The sequence below is a fragment of the Eriocheir sinensis genome, unplaced genomic scaffold (assembly GCF_024679095.1).
Source record: "Eriocheir sinensis breed Jianghai 21 unplaced genomic scaffold, ASM2467909v1 Scaffold792, whole genome shotgun sequence".
In the NCBI taxonomy this organism is placed as follows: Eukaryota; Metazoa; Arthropoda; class Malacostraca; order Decapoda; family Varunidae; genus Eriocheir; species Eriocheir sinensis.
This window is the reverse complement of record NW_026112156.1, coordinates 155,810-172,386: the sequence shown is the minus strand read 5'-3', so window position 1 is coordinate 172,386 and position 16,577 is coordinate 155,810. Positions and strand designations below refer to the sequence as shown.

Sequence of the window (16,577 nt, the reverse complement as noted above, 5' to 3'; positions counted from 1 at the left end):
AGAGTTTCTAGGGGGGGCACTAATTTTATACGGATTTTCGAATAGTACGGGGGTCCTGGGTCCCTAACCCCCATACTATTTGAGGGACGACTGTATATATATATATATATATATATATATATATATATATATATATATATATATATATATATATATATATATATATATATATATATATATATAAATAAGTAAAAAATATCCAGTTCTTCCTTCATTTTGCGATGTATCGATTAATGATATTTAGCATGTATGATAAACCTACACACACGTGTGTGTGTGTGTGTGTGTGTGTGTGTGTGTATATATATATATATATATATATATATATATAGATATATATATATATATATATCTAGATATATATATATATATATCGATAGATATATATCTATACACACACACATATATATACATCCCCGTTGCAGGTATTTCGTTCCCGACTTGCGCGATGCGAAACCGCGGCGAACTATAACCCTATGGGAAAATATGCATTTGGGGAAGTCACCTCTGACACGTCATATAAAACATGTTTTTTTCGTTCTTTTTAATGACTGAAATGAGACAAGACCTTGTTAGACAACAACACAGAAGACCCAAAAGTAGCCCAATTTGCGATAAGTAGCCCAATCTGGCAACACTGCAGTGTGGCGGCGCGTGAATTTTTTTTTTTTAGGATAATGTTGCTATGAGAAAATCTCGATAAATAGCAGTCGTCCCTGAGTGAGCTGCTGGCCAATAGGAAAGCTTGACGTCACAGTCTAACCGTGACGTCACTCAGGAGCAACCAAACGTCCATTGCCCCGCCTCCTTCCTCTCTCCCTTCCCCCCTCCTCTCTGCCTCCCTCCCTCCCGCCTCGCGGCCTTCCTCCTCCTCTCTCCTTCCCCTCCTCTCTGCCTCCCTCCCTCCTCTCTGCCTTCCTATTTAGCGTCAATGCATCCGCAGATCTGTGAAACTGGGGCCGTATAAGCGGGGGTCACTATTAGTTGACACGCGAATCTGAAACGCGATGGGTGAGACCATGAACCATCGGAGGTGACTGTATATATATATATATATATATAATATATAATATATATATAATATAATATAATATATATATATATATATATATATATATGTAGTCACCTCTCGATTACCATGAGTTTAAATAACGCGTTTTTGATTTAACATGAGTTGATATTTAATGATATACGTTTAACTAACGCGATATGTTCGATTTAACACGAGTTTTATCGATGACGTCACCGCGCAGAGACGCTGTCTCAGTCTGAAGCTAGCCGGCAATGTAAGTGGAACGTTTCTCTGGAATACGTACACTGCATTTTGACCTCAACTATGGCACCCAAGCATCCTTTCACCTCCTCACAGGAGGTGGAAGGACGGGGTAAGGAGGGAGGAGGGAGAGCAGGGTGAGGATTCGGCAGACGATGACCAGTGACGCATCAACAAAGTGATGGTGAGTGTGAGGACGTGTTTTTGTTGTCAGTGACTTACAAATGTAATGTAGCAATTCTTTCTTTAGAAAACTTTAACTTAAAGGAGTTATCTTTGTCGCCAATAGCATGGGTAGTCAAAGGAAGAGGAAGGAGGCAAGTGAGGTGGAGTGGCGGAGGTGAAGGGAGTGGTTGGTGATGGGAGCGCGGGGTAAATGTAAGAAGTATGAAAGAGAGAGAGAGCGAATATGATGCAGGTGTTTCTGAATGAGATGGGACATGAGGTGAATGGGAGGACTGGAAGGGAGTGGATGGTGCTGCTGCTGGGGATGAGTGGAGAGACGAATGGACGCGTGATTGAGGCAGTGAAAGAGTTCCTGGAGAGCATGTGGCGTGCAAGATGTAGGGAATGATACCTTGCCCCGAGTAGAACATAGACTTTCCGCATGTTTTTGTTTTCTTTCACAGGAGCTGCCGATACAAGGGCCTGGCTGGGGATAAATCCCAAGCCACCTGTGACATCAAGATCAAGATCAAGATCGAGGAGGGATGGTGGCCGAGGCAGTTGAAGAACAAATTTAAATAAATTGAGAATGTGTGTTTTTGTTGTTTCTGTGACCTACTAATGTATTAATAATGGGTTTTTTTGAGGTTAGAGTAACAAAATCCCCAAAATAGGAAGACTTTCCCAGTGTACAGGAACGTAACCCCCCCCCCTATTACCATTGTTTCCTATGGGGAAGTTTAAATAACGCGATTTAAAATAACACGACATCTCCAAGAATGTAACCCTTGCGTTAATCGAGAGGTGACTGTATATATATATATATATATATATATATATATATATATATATATATATATATATATATATATATATATATATATATATATATATATATATATATATATATATATATATATATATATATATATATATATATATATATATATATATATATATATATATATATATATATATATATATATATATATATATATATATATATATATATATATATATATATATATATATATATATATATATATATATATATATATATATATATATATATATATATATATATATATATATATATATATATATATATATATATATATATATATATATATATATATATATATATATATATATATATATATATATATATATATATATATATATATATATATATATATATATATATATATATATATATATATATATATATATTTACGTTTTCATTACGATGTCTCACTGCGGCCACACAGCTGAGCTCAGTTCTCCCCGCGCGCCACTTGAACAACAATACAGTGCCCACGATGCCACGCTACTCAACAATAGGGGTGGGCATGTACCGGTACCAGTACCGATACTAACGGTACCAGCAATACAGTATGGTACCGGTACCAGACTGCTCAATACGGTACCAATACTAGCCAGTCGCTCATGGTGTCCCTCATTTCTTCCTCACACAAGTGAGGCTGAGACTGAGTACCTGAGTGGATATCTTGGTGATATGCATATTCTCTCTCTCTCTCTCTCTCTCTCTCTCTCTCTCTCTCTCTTTCTCTCTCCACTAAATGAAGTGAATATTTATTTTTCGACAGAAACCTACCTCTTGTTTAATTTACATCGATTTTTGATTTACGCGACCTCTTCAAGGACGCAATACTCGCGTAAATCGAGGTACCTGTATATATAATGTGTATATATATATATATATATATCTATATATATATATATATATATATATATATCTATATATATATATATATATATATATATATACAGTAAGCCCTGGTTGATATATGTATGCAGGTGGAACGATATGAAAACCGCACTTTATAAAATGCCCCTGCCATCTCGTTAATTCTAGATAGATCTGGCAACGCTCTTACTTAGCAATTGAGTGACGACTTGCCTTTCGTCTCCATTCCCGTAGAGGGTTCAGTGTGCCTCATTCCTTTGCACGGAGAGCATGTTTGTCGCTCTGTGGTAATTTCTTCTGACAAATTTTTTGCGAGGCACACTATACATTCAACTCCTCTACTGCTGACCATGCCGAAGAAAAAACAACTCTCAAAGGCTCAGATAGAGGTCATACATGCTCTCTACAAGGAGGGAAAGTCTAATTGGTGTACTCCCAAGAACACGGGAATTTCAGTCCGTGGAGCACAGCTATGGACTAAGAAAATACGTGATGCAGGACCCGGTCCCCTCCCGACCCATTAGAAAAGGCCGGGGAAGAAAAAGCTGCTTTCCAAGAGGACCCTGAATGCCATCAAGAGGCAGGTGGAGTGCAGCCCGACCCTTACAGCAAAAGAATTAAAGCAGAAAAAAAACAAGATACTCGGTGATGTGGCAATACATACACTTCAAGGTTACTTGCACAAAGTGCTCAAGTACCGCAGATGTCGTGCTGTTCCCAAACCCTGGGTAACAGAGCGCCATAGGCAAATGAGGATCAATTTCGCTCGTCAATACCAACATTGGACTTTGGAGCAGTGGAGGAAAGTACTTTGGAGTGACGAGAGTACTTTTACTGTGAGTGATGGTGCCAGGAATTATGTGTACCGTAAACGTGGTAGCGACCCTCTTAAGCTATGGTACACACACCACACCATTAAGCACCCTGATTCAGTTATGGTTTGGGGTTGCTTCTCCTACCATGGCCTGGGGCACTTAGTTTTCCTTTCAAAGAACCTGAGAATGAATCAGCACAACTACCTGGGCCTGCTGATAGACCACCTTGACCTGTTGCTGGAGGCTTGCCAGGCAGATTTTTTTATGCAGGATGGGGCACCTTGTCACGGAGCCAAATTAGTGACTGATGCTTTTGGTTTTGGGAGCATTCGCTACTTCAACCCCTGGCCTGGCAACTCCCCTGATAAAAACCCTATAGAAAACCTCTGGGGAAAGATCAAGTCCAGGTTGCAGAACTACGATGTCTCCTCGATACCAAAGCTCTAGGACGCCATCCAGCAACTGTGGGACTCCATGCCTCAAACTTACCCCCAGACTCTAGCAGACTCTCTTCCAAAGCATCTGAAGCTTGTTAGAAATGCCAAAGGATATCCAATAAAGTACTACAAAGTATAAAAAAAATGTTTTCATTGTTCCTTCAGCCTTCTATTGTACCGAGTTTAGTTCAAGGCAGGTAAAAACTTTACCACGCATATATCAAGATGGCGCCACTATAAACACTTGCCTGCGCCATGATGGGCTGGGGCCGAATACCATCCAGGCCCCTCAAGCAAGCCTACCGGCGCAATAGGCGGAGATAGAAAAAAAAAAAGTGCCTACTGTATAAAGTCAATTACAAAGAAACATGGCTACTTTGGGAATGTTTATCTGAGCATTTTTTACTTTGAGATAAATTAAACATACACATCACATTTAAAAGAAAACAGGTACTTCTTCTGTTTTATGGAATAATACATGAAACAAAATAATGTATGGTAATCAAATATCATGAGCTATTTGGGTATGAGTTCTACAGCTCTATTGTCAATACCTTCAACTTTGCTTCTGTGTCCAATAAGTGCATGATGGCTCGGTTGGTGTCCCAGGTGAGTGTCTTCACTGTCTCCATCTTGGGCTGTATGAGGAGTGCTGCTGCCCCAAGAGATACTCGCATAGAGTTTGTGTGGTGGTCACCAAAGACATTGTTCCGCAAAACCTCCAGGTTGGGGAGACAGCTGCCAACTCTCAGGCCCCTGTCAAGAACAAAGACATTCTTGTAAAGTTAAGCTGTGTTTTCCACAAGATTCATATTGTTATTTTGAACCTGTGAGTAAAACAACATTGTTTATGTAATCTTTAAAATCCAAGTCACGATAGCTTTTACAAATTTCTTCACATACATATTAATGAAAATATAAATGAGTGAAGATCAACAGCTTGGTAGACTTTAAAGGTATCATTCACTGAGTAGGCTATAACCCCACAAAATGCATTTTCTCAATATGTGTCTTTCTGAAAACTGTGGCCTAGGCTTGTATCAGGGTAAACTCTTATGGGTAACTAACTACGTAATAGGGAACACATGACAGGGAGTGCATCGCTTGAATCACTCGCCACCTCCACCCCTGAAAGTTCCCCTGAGCAAACTTCAATGCAGCTATGCTTCCAGTTCCAAGCCCCTCTTAGGATTGCTCAACTTGCCCGAGCCATGAGTAACACGGGCATCCCCTTGGCCTCCTCCATTCACGGCTGTCTTGTACAGAAACAACTCTACAGGCAGGATTGACCTCCAGGAGTCATGCCGCATGCCCATATAGCCAGAGGTGGCATTCAGAGGCTAAGTTAATAACAGGACTTGATTCAGTTTTATGAAATACTAAACATGTCCCTTGTTATTCATGAAGGTTAGGGGCATGGACTCCAGCGAACAGTGAATTTCCATGAATGTTTGGATTGTTCCCCCCAAATTTTTTGCTTCTAGGCCTGCAAAAGAACACTGAGAAATTTTACACATGTACTATTAATATTTCTGTTCACTGAAAGCAACACAAACTATCATAAATGCCATAATTTATCAGCTATCCATACTATAACCTGTACTGTAATTAATGAGAACTTCTTACAAGTAGCCTAAGTAGTCATTAAAATCCCAATTTACTCTTGGGTACTCCCCACAAAATTTTTGACATTTTATTTCCAACTTCTGATACTTAAACATTCAATACCATGCAAATTATTTACTAATGAATGCTTCATTCTATACTAATCAAGTAATACCGTAAAAATCCAATAATCTGGAATCCAATAGTTCGGAGTAATTTTTAGCCAAGGGTCATTTTTAGCTTCAATCAGTTGTAGAATTAAGGTAAACTGGTGGAAAGAATTGGAAATACTTAAAAATAGATGAAAGCGGTGCATCAAACTATATAATTCCGCACCCAAGTTGACGCTCCAGTCAGTCAAACAAAACAAAACTAAAAACAGAAACAAGTGCTGAAAATGTAGAATAATCAATAACATTTGGAAGGGCACTGTGGAAGGCACATGGGGCACCTCATACATATCTTTGTTTACAATCATCATCTACCTTGCTGCCTCACCTCAACCATTGGATTAGGTAGGAAGACACCTACCGAACAGGCGCAAGCCACTCCCGGTGAGGTATATATGGGAAGTGAGGAGGGTGCTCCAGCCCTCCAAAGACCCTTCCCATTATCTCACAAACCGTTTCCCTATTGTCTTGTCTCATCTACACCAGAGAGTAGTTCAGCATGCTTTCTAAAGACAGATCCTCTTCTATCAACACCGCACTACATTCACACAACACACACACCTTTTCACAAAATTCAAAGTTCAAAATGGCGTTCAACAACCAAGCCTCGGAGTCCCCACCTTGGGGGGGGGGGGGGGGGGGCACAAATTCCCCCAGGGACAGGATTCTGAGGCTACTGACAGCAATCTCTACTCTGTTCCCTCCTACTATCTCTATCCTAAATTTCAATCCAAAGCTGGATGTTGCGCCTACGTGCGCAACGACATCACTTGCTCTCGTGCCCACGACCTTGACTCTTCAGAATTTTCCACCATCTGGCTAAGACTTCATTGTCATTCTTTTACTAAATACATCTGTGCTGTTTATCTCTCACCTAACTCTACTAACTATGTAAAATTCTTTGACTATTTGAACTTTAACCCTTAGAGTACGGTTAGAGTATATTTCTCTGCATGGTGTGCACGGGGAAAATTTAGACATTTAAAAGAGGTGGAAATGGTGTCTTTGCAATAATTGTATATTCATCTAGTATAAATATGGTGGTGTAATAAAACTTCTCTTTTAATAATAATAAAAAATGTATGACAACCAAAAATATTGCGCATTTTCTTGTTGCCGTGACGCGTCACATGGAAGCACCCCACTCTCTCTCTCTCTCTCTCTCTCTCTCTCTCTCTCTCTCTCTCTCTCTCTCAATGTCAGTACCATATCAGTCATCAGAGTCACTGTCACCTTGATTCGCCTGCGCTCTACTTTCGCCCGGAGCAGAGGAACTGCTTGACGCATCACGAGACATGACAAATGTATTCCAAACAAAAGTGGAAAATGACCTGTGGCCTTCGGTAGGGCACGCGCTGAGATGAATGAGAGTGTGTACGGTTGCCAGTCAAGAACTGGCAGTATATTTGAAACGTAGGGAGCGTAGAGTGTGATGATTATATATATGATCGCCATATGGGTGGGGCGTGTGGTAGCGTACTTATATATACGATCGCCGTAATCTAAGGGTTAAAGTGGAGCACATCTTGATTCACTCTCCCTTTACTGAAATCTCCATCTTGGGAGATTTCAATGTTCACCACCAGCTTTGGCTTTCATCCTCTTTCACTGACCAGCCTGGTGAACAAGCCTACAACTTTGCTCTCCTCAATGACCTAGTGCAGTTGGTTCAGCACCCCACACGTATTCCTGACCGTCTTGGAGACAGACCCAACATACTAGACCTCTTCCTTACCTATAACCCTTTTAGTTACTGTCAAACTGTTCTCTCCATTGGGCTCCTCCGATCACAACCTTATTTCTGTATCCTGTCCTATAGTTCCTGTACATCCTCTGGACCCACCGAAGCGGCGATGCTTCTGGCATTTTGCTTCAGCTCGGTGGGACGACCTGAGGATGTACTTTTCCAATTTCCCGTGGAATGATTACTGCTTCCAGGAGAGAGACCCCTCTGTATGTGTGCCCAGCGCATCACAGAGGTGATTGTCTATGGAATGGAGGCATACATTTCACGTACTTTCTCTACTCCCCATGCTAAAAAGCTTTGGTTTAATCACGCTTGTTCTCATGCTATCAAAGATAGAGAGACAGCTCACTAAAGGTACCAGAACCTTTGAACTTCCACTAACCATGATCTGTACATTTCTGCCCAGAATCGTGCCAAATCTATTCACCGACTTACCAAAAACTCCTTCATCCATAGAAAATGTCAACACCTTGCTTTCTCTAATTCTTCCAGAGACTTCTGGCATCTAGCCAAAAATATCTCCTCCAATTTCACTTCTTCCTCTTTCCCTCCTCTCCTTAACCCTGGCAGCAGCACTGCTGTCTCAGCTATCTCTAAGGCTGACCTCGTCTCTCAAACTTTCTGTAACAACTCCACTCTGGACGATTTTGGGCATATTCCTCCTACTCATCCCCCCTTTGACTCTTTCATGCCTGTTATTAAGATTCTTAACCCTCTGAGTACCGATGACGATACGGTATCGTCACCACTGGATGTTACCGCCAGTACGGGTGACGATACCACATCGTCACTGAGTTACCCTTACACTCGGTCTTATTTCGCGAAAAGTTTTGGTTCCCCGAAGACCAGCCGGGTATCACGTGATAGCTAGAGAGTTGGGCTAGCCTCTCCCAGGTTCTCGTGATCCTATGGGATACGCCACATAGTGAAAACAAAGGAAAAGTTCAGGACAGCTTACCACCCTCTGCCAAAAACAAAATGTTGCTTCCCATACGGGTGAAGATACCGTATCGTCATTTTATAATTTTCAAAACCGGTCTTATTTCTCGAAATATAATTGTTCCAGGATGATTAGCAGGGTATCACGTGATAACCAGATACTTCCTCTAGCTGCTCACAGACCACCATGCCCCCAGGCGAGATGCAGCTCACGCTGAATAAAGGCAAGGTCGCGGCTGCATGATTCGAACCCGTGTGGACAGATATGGGGCCCATATTTGCGTATCAGGGCTGGGATACGTTTTCAACAAGCAAGGATGGGCTTTATTCAATACACAAGTGGTAGGCAAACCTAATTATAGTTTGCCCTAAAACGGTCGTTGTCTGTGGTTTTGCTCGTCACCCCACCGCCACTCACCAGTTTCCCTGACCCGCACAGCTCGCGTACACATACGTCTCGCTGTTCTCTATGTGAGCCTAAACAAATTTTCTACATCATGGCTCGCAACCCCAAAGACATTCTTGACACCACTAGCAAGATCAAAGCTGTGCTCGATGGAGATATTAGTCATAGTGAGAGTGACAAAGAAGAAATTTCATCAACAGACACTGACTCGTTAGAGTCAGAGTATCTCCCTAGTGCTGACGAGATTGAAATACTCATAGCTGAGAAAGGCGAAGATGAAGAGTTCTTCAGGGACCTTTCTCAGTCCTCTACTGACGATACCGCTACAGAGGCAGGGAGCCCTCTGGAGTGCAGAGTGCCGTGGAAGCATTCGGCAAGTTCAAGAAACAAAAACGTGCTGCCGCTCGTTCCACGTCACGCCCAAAACGTGCGAAGGCTGTGTTACCCTCGCCTGCTACCACGCCCGTACCTGTGCTGCATTCAACGCCTTTGCCCACGGGAGACACTGTGGATGCAGGCGAGGAAGCTGACGTGGATGATGTGGAGAATAAGAGTGGATACAAGGCTCCACGTTTGCCAAGGAGGCGACTCTACGCTACCCCACACAAAGACGCTGGGAGGGTCAGCAGCAGTGACGATGATGACCTCCCACCACGCATCATTTTCCCTCCTCGCCGTCGTGTGATACTTGGGGACGAGCCCCCTTCGATCTCTGGTGTGCCTCGGCAGGAGTCGAGGAGCAGGTCGCCACTCAGCCCCTCTCAGCCCCCTGCCACTCCAGCCAGCCTTTCCTCAACCACGCCTCCCCCTTCTTCGCAAAATGTGCCGCCACCCACCTCTTCTGCTGCGCCTCCTGCACCTACTACCGTTCATGACCGCGGTGGTGACGATGCAGGGGTGAGACATGATGTTAGCCGAGGGGCTAAACAGTCACGCTCCGGCCATCCAGCCCCCCTCGGCGTTTGTGATAGACGTGTGAAGGCACCTAGACTGATTAGGCGTATAGCTGCGAGGCCGGGTGGTGCCCCACGTAACCCAAGGGCGGCGCCCCAAGACCCTACCCCAGACCCTTTGCCAGGCCCCATTCGGGTCAACGAAAACTGGACCTGGGACGACGTTGTTGGGTACCACCCTCGGCGTTACAACTTCACGCCAGCAAACCAGCCAGGCCCCACGTTTTCCTTGCCACCGAATCAAGAAAATTGCCGAAGCTATATTTTCCGGCAATTTTTCACTGATACTCTTGCCCAGCTCGTGTGCACTGCCACCAACAGATATAATGGGTATCGAAAGGGTGGCAAGGTTGACCACCCACGCTCTCTCTACAACGGCTTCGTTCCAGTTACCCCTGACGAGCTGTACGTTTTCCTGGCCATAGTCATCCTAATGGGGACAATAAAAAAAAACTCCATCCACAAGTACTGGTCCACAGACCCTCTCACCGCCACCCCAGGCTTCAATCGTGTCATGGGGCGCAACATGGTACAGGCAAACCGCGGCAACTTGCACTTCATCGACAGCCTGCTTTCCCACACCTGCAACCAGGACAAGCCGAAGGCGGATAAAGACCCCATGGAACGAATAAGACCTGTGAGCGACTACCTGAGGGAGAAGATCCAGCAAGGTTTCAATCCCCACCAGAAGTTGGTGATTGATGAGAGTCTGTGCCTGTGGAGGGGCAATATTGGCATCCGCCAATACATACCCAGCAAGCGTCACCGTTATGGGTTGAAAACTTTCGTCATGTGTGACTGCAAGTCTGGCTATGTCCAGGATGTGCTGTTGTACATGGGCAGCAAGACAGAGCTCGAGCCTGCCCCTGCCGACATCCTAATAGCTGGTGCTGTGGTGTGCACTTTGATGAAGCCGTACCTGAACGAGGGCTGCATCTTGTACACCGATAACTGGTACACGAGCCCCAGCTTGTGTGCATACCTTGGCAGCGTCAACACTGGCTCATGCGGCACCGTCAGGAGGAACAGGAAGCACCTGCCGCCCTTGCCATCCGCGAGAGAGGCAGACAGCAAAATTTACAAGCACGCTAACGGCATGCTCCTCCTGTCGTGGATGGACAACAAGGAGGTAAATGTCCTCTCCATGGTCCATGAACCTGTCCAGGAACTAGCCCGACGACGTCAGCGTGGTACCGGCATATGTCTGCAGAAACCACAAGCCATCAATGACTACAACGTCAATATGCGGCTTGTGGACAAGAAGGACCAGGTCGTTGCATCAGCTGAGTGTGAACGAAAGACCATGAGGTGGTATAAAAAGTTTTTCTTCCACCTCCTCGACCTGGTTCTGTACAACAGCAACATCGTGTACAAGGAACTGACGGGCAAAGTAGAGCATCGTGAGGAGTTTTGTACTGAGCTGGCAAGGGAGCTCATCATTGACTTCAAAAGGCAGCCCATTCAACGAGCGCCCTTGACAGGATACAAGACCCAACGAGGGCCAGACTCAATGAGCGACACTTCATCGCCTCATCCCCCAACCAAGTTGAAGCCCAAACCCTACCGAAGGTGCCACGTCTGCAGCCACACGACACGGGCCCCAAGAAAGCGCTCTGACACCCGCTACTACTGCAGACACTGCGACGTAGGGCTGTGCATCACCCCCTGCTTCGAGGACTACCACACAAAGTTGAACTTCTAAGTGCAAAATACTTGCGTGTGAACTGTAAATATTGTGTACATAAATAACTGTGTCAATAATTATATATATATATATATATATATATATATATATATATATATATATATATATATATATATATATATATATATATATATATATATATATATATATATATATATATATATATATATATATATATATATATATATATATATATATATATATATATATATATATATATATATATATATATATATATATATATCTATATATATATATATATATATATATATATATATAAGTGTGTGTGTGTGTGTGTGTTAGCTTTAAAAAAACAGAGAGAAAAGACTCTGTATGTCATGTATAAAGTGCACCTAAAGTGTATATGTGAAGCAACAAGTGGGTTTTTTTTTTTTTCAGAGAAAAGACTCTGCATGTCATGTATATAGTGTAAATAAAGTGTATATATGAATTACTGTGTTTTTTTTTACGAGAAGAGACTGTATGTCAGGTATATAGTGTAAATAAAATGTATATATGATGCACTGAGTGTAAAAAGTGTGGAACTACAAAACCGCGCTGAAACGGAGTGGCGGGCACAGCCGCATGAACTCGCTCTCGGCTGAGCGGGGCTGGACGGGTGGGGCGGGGCTGCGGGTGAGATGAAGGGGGTACACTTCTAAGCTACGGAAAGGGGAATGACAACATTTTTTATGGTTTTGGGATAGATTCGAGTGTTTTGAAAAAAAAAAAAAAAAATTTGCACATAGTGCGGTATGGGGTGTACTAGTTTTCTCGCCATAGCGCGGTACTCAGAGGGTTAAGAAGGATGTTTTCTATGCCCTCTCCGGCCTCAACTCTCAGAAGGCTTATGGACCTGATGGAGTGGGTGCGTGGGTGGGTGTAATTACGGAACCATTTTACAGGGTTGCCATTGATCTGGTGGGTCCCTTGTCACCCCCGTCTTCAGATGGTCAGAGGTATACCCTAACTCTGATTGATTTTGCTACGGGTTTCCCGGAAGCAGTACCCCTAAAGGATATTGATTCTATATATGTGGCTGAAGCCCTTCTTTCCATCGGGAAGTGTTATCAGACCGAGGTACTCAGTTCACCTCTAACTTGATGGCAGAACTACATAAGCTACTTGGTGTAAAGCCTATCTTTACTACACCCTTCCACCCCAGCAGCAACGGCCGCATTGAACGACTTCATGGACCTTTGAAGGCCTCGCTGAGGAAGCTCTGTGAAGACAAACCTAAGGAATGGCATAGGTATTTAATACCAACTTTGTTTGCCCTCAGAGAAATTCCCCAAGACAGAACTGGCTTCTCTGCATTTGATTTATTATACGGCCGTTCCGTGAGAGGACCTTTAACTGCTCTGCGAGATTTGTGGGAGGATCGTAACATCCAAGAGCAGGAGAGAAGCTGTTTCCAGTATGTGATTGAGCTCCGGGATAAGCTGTCAGAGTGTGCCAAGATAGCGGCACAAAATGCCAATATAAGTGCCCGCCGATATAAAGCCTACTTTGACGTGAGATCACAAGACCGTCAGTTCCGGCCCGGAGATAAAGTGCTCGTATTGCTGCCGAGCAAAACAAGCAAGTTACTTATCGCATGGAAAGGCCCATACGAGGTATTAGAGAGACGTGGTAGAGTTGATTATTTGATTGACACTCCTAGAGGTCCTAAACTTTATCATGTGAACTTGTTAAAGAAGTATTTTCGTAGAGTACAGTCCATGCAAGCATCTGTTCTGGATGAGATCTCTACACTCGAGGATTCGAGTCCAGAAGCAGACGGGCAGAAGGCTACCCCAGTCATCAGAGTCGACGACTGCCAAGATTATTCTAACCAGTTGCCTCTGACCCTTGATGGTGTGACCGACGACCAGCAGGACACCGAACCCGAGATTGGTTCTCACCTGGCTGATTTACAACAAAAAGGATTAAGAGACTTTCTAGGTGAATTCCTCGGCATATTCTCTAACACTCCTGGTTGCACTAATACCATGGAGCATGACATTTCGCTCACAACCACAGACAGAGTTTGGGCTAAGGTTTATCCGGTCCCAGTTCACCTCAAACCCTATTTTGAGAAAGAGGTGGAAACACTCCTGCAGCAAGGCATCATTCAACGCTCCGCATCCCAGCACTCTTCACCTGTAGTGATGGTAAGAAAGCCAGATGGCTCCTTCAGAATGGCAGTTGATTATCGTCAATTAAACTCTGTCACTGTATTTCATGCTGAGCCTACTTGCAATATGGAAGAGGACTTGTATAAGTTTTCAGGCTCTAAGTATTTCTCAGAGTTGGACTTGTGTAAAGCATATTACCAAGTACCGCTGTCTGACAGAGCCAAACCCTTAACATCTTTTCCTACCCACCTGGGTTTGATGGAGTTTCTAAGGATGCCATTTGGTTTAGTTACTGCCTGTACCACGTATATTCGGCTGATGAGGATTGTCCTGGCCGATTTACCTGATGTGAGCTTTTATTTTGATAACATCTTTATACACTCTAAAAATTGGGAAGGACACCTGGCCGCATTTCGTTCCGTCCTTAGCAAGCTGAGAGACCATCACATCACCGTCAAGCCGTCAAAGTGCCGCTTTGGGGTCGAATCCATCCAGTATCTTGGTTTTCGGCTGGATGGCAGTCATCTCTGGCCCCTGCATGACAAGGTCGAGGCTCTGACCACTGCCTCTCCCCCTTCCACTAAGAAGCTCCTGCGCAGCTTCCTGGGGTTAATATCTTTTTACAAAATGTTTATCCCACAGGCATCTGAGTATACTGGTCCCTTGTCAGACTTGTTGAAGAAGGGTGTAAAAGAACCTCTTCATTGGAGCGAAGATCTGCTAAGCCGGTTTGCCCACCTCAAGTCTGCCCTCTCCATTGCTCCAGTTCTTCGGCTCCCAAACCATCAAAGGACCTTTGTACTCGGAACAGATGCCTCCAACCACGGGCTGGGAGCAGTGTTGCTCCAGTATTACAACGATCATCCCCATCCCGTATCGTATGCCAGTAGAAAATTGCTGGATCGGGAAAGGAATGTTTGGCCATTGTATTTGCCGTGTTAAAGTTTGATTATTATCTTGGAGGGAAAGAATTTATTTTAGAGGTAGATCACAGACCTTTGGTGTACTTGGCCACATTCAAGGGAAAGAATGGTAGACTTCTCAGATGGTCACTTAGCTTGCAAGCTTATAAATTCAGGGTTGTCCATATTGCTGGTAAGGACAACGTGGGTGCTGATTTTCTTAGTAGATCACCCTCATAATCCTATCTAATGTCTTTCTCATCTACTTGCAGCAGATTCTTGTTTGGGGGGCTGTGTAAGGGCCGCCGGCAACCCTCACATAACTGTGTGTGTGTGTGTGTGTGTGTGTGTGTGTGTGTTTCTGTGTGCGTAGGAACATCACGCCACCGTAACTACCACTTGTCCACGCGTGATGCTTCACGTGAATTGCTGATGCACGCTTTGAACCCGCGAGGAGAATCAGTGGTGTTGACTGATCTCCGTCTTGTTAATATCCTCAGTGACCTCCAGCCTTCTGCCGGCAACATACATCCACACCACTCGGCTGAGGTCCTCATTTAGAAGACATCACTTTCGTGGGCTGAAGTGATTCTCTCTCCGCCTGTTCAAGCCGCTGTATGGAGAGGGGACGGAACTCTTATCCTGCCGCCTCTGGTCTCGTCTTGAGCTGTGCTACGTTACATCTGTGCTACTGTCGCGACCCCACACCAGGTGATCTTTAACCTTGTTCAATTTAACCTCCCGACAGTGTTGGCCTAAAGGCTGTGTTGTTGTTATACTTGAAATACTATGGTGAGGTTTAATAGACGGTTATATCACTGTTACGTGTTTGGGGGAGTTCATTGTTGATTTTTGTTACACCTTTGTGGTGATTGTGTGCACAGTGTCCTCGGTTGTCCTGATTGACTTCCGTGTATACGACTCCGCATCAGGTAAGTCTAACCTTCTCTATCATTCCTCTCCCATGTTTATTCGTGCTCTTTTCTTAGCTGCCTGTAATGTGATTACTATTTAGGTAGTATCATTTGTGTGGAGAGGATGCTAGACGGTTAGGGTTATCAGTGTTATTAACTTGTTATTTAATAAACCTAATGTTAAGTTAGCAAGTGTTTGCCTTCCCACTTCCTGAGATACCTATCATTTTCTATCCTGAACCTTCGGCATTGGAGGCGAACGTAGTTCTCGCAATCTCTAAGCCTTTACAGAGGGCAAGGGTAAAGTGTGGCTGAAGGGAACACAAAGATTAGAGGGCAAGGGTAAAGTGTGGCTGAAGGGAACACAGGGATTAGAGGGCAAGGGTAAAGTGTGGCTGAAGGGAACACAGGGATTAGAGGGCAAGGGTAAAGTGTGGCTGAAGGGAACACAGGGATTAGAGGGCAAGGGTAAAGTGTGGCTGAAGGGAACACAGGGATTAGGGGGCGAGGGTAAGATGTGACGGGAAGGAATGAAGGGCTTAGGAGGGCTTTAAGTCTCAGGGGAATTAAAAGGAGTGGCATTCCATGGTTCAGGGCCCATACTTATTAAGCTAGCACTTCGTCTCTGGCTCGTCTTCAGAGCCCAAACCAGCCCTGTGGAGTCCTATATCCCAGGTGTTAATCTGAGACTCGGCGTGAGTAGCTAAAGTTAGTCCCAGGC

General features: G+C 44.0%; 1 protein-coding gene across 1 annotated transcript in view; it reads right to left on the bottom strand.

The window, feature by feature from the left end:
• The window catches only part of LOC126994432 (uncharacterized), a 100,972-nt gene that overhangs the window by 22,342 nt on the left and 62,053 nt on the right, over positions 1–16,577 (bottom strand). Inside the window, exons 6-7 of the mRNA XM_050853752.1 lie at positions 5,118–5,154; positions 4,953–5,053 (exon numbers count right to left, since the gene is read on the bottom strand). Coding sequence (XP_050709709.1) covers positions 4,953–5,053; positions 5,118–5,154 — 138 coding nt within the window. The remainder of the gene's footprint in view (positions 1–4,952; positions 5,054–5,117; positions 5,155–16,577) is intronic.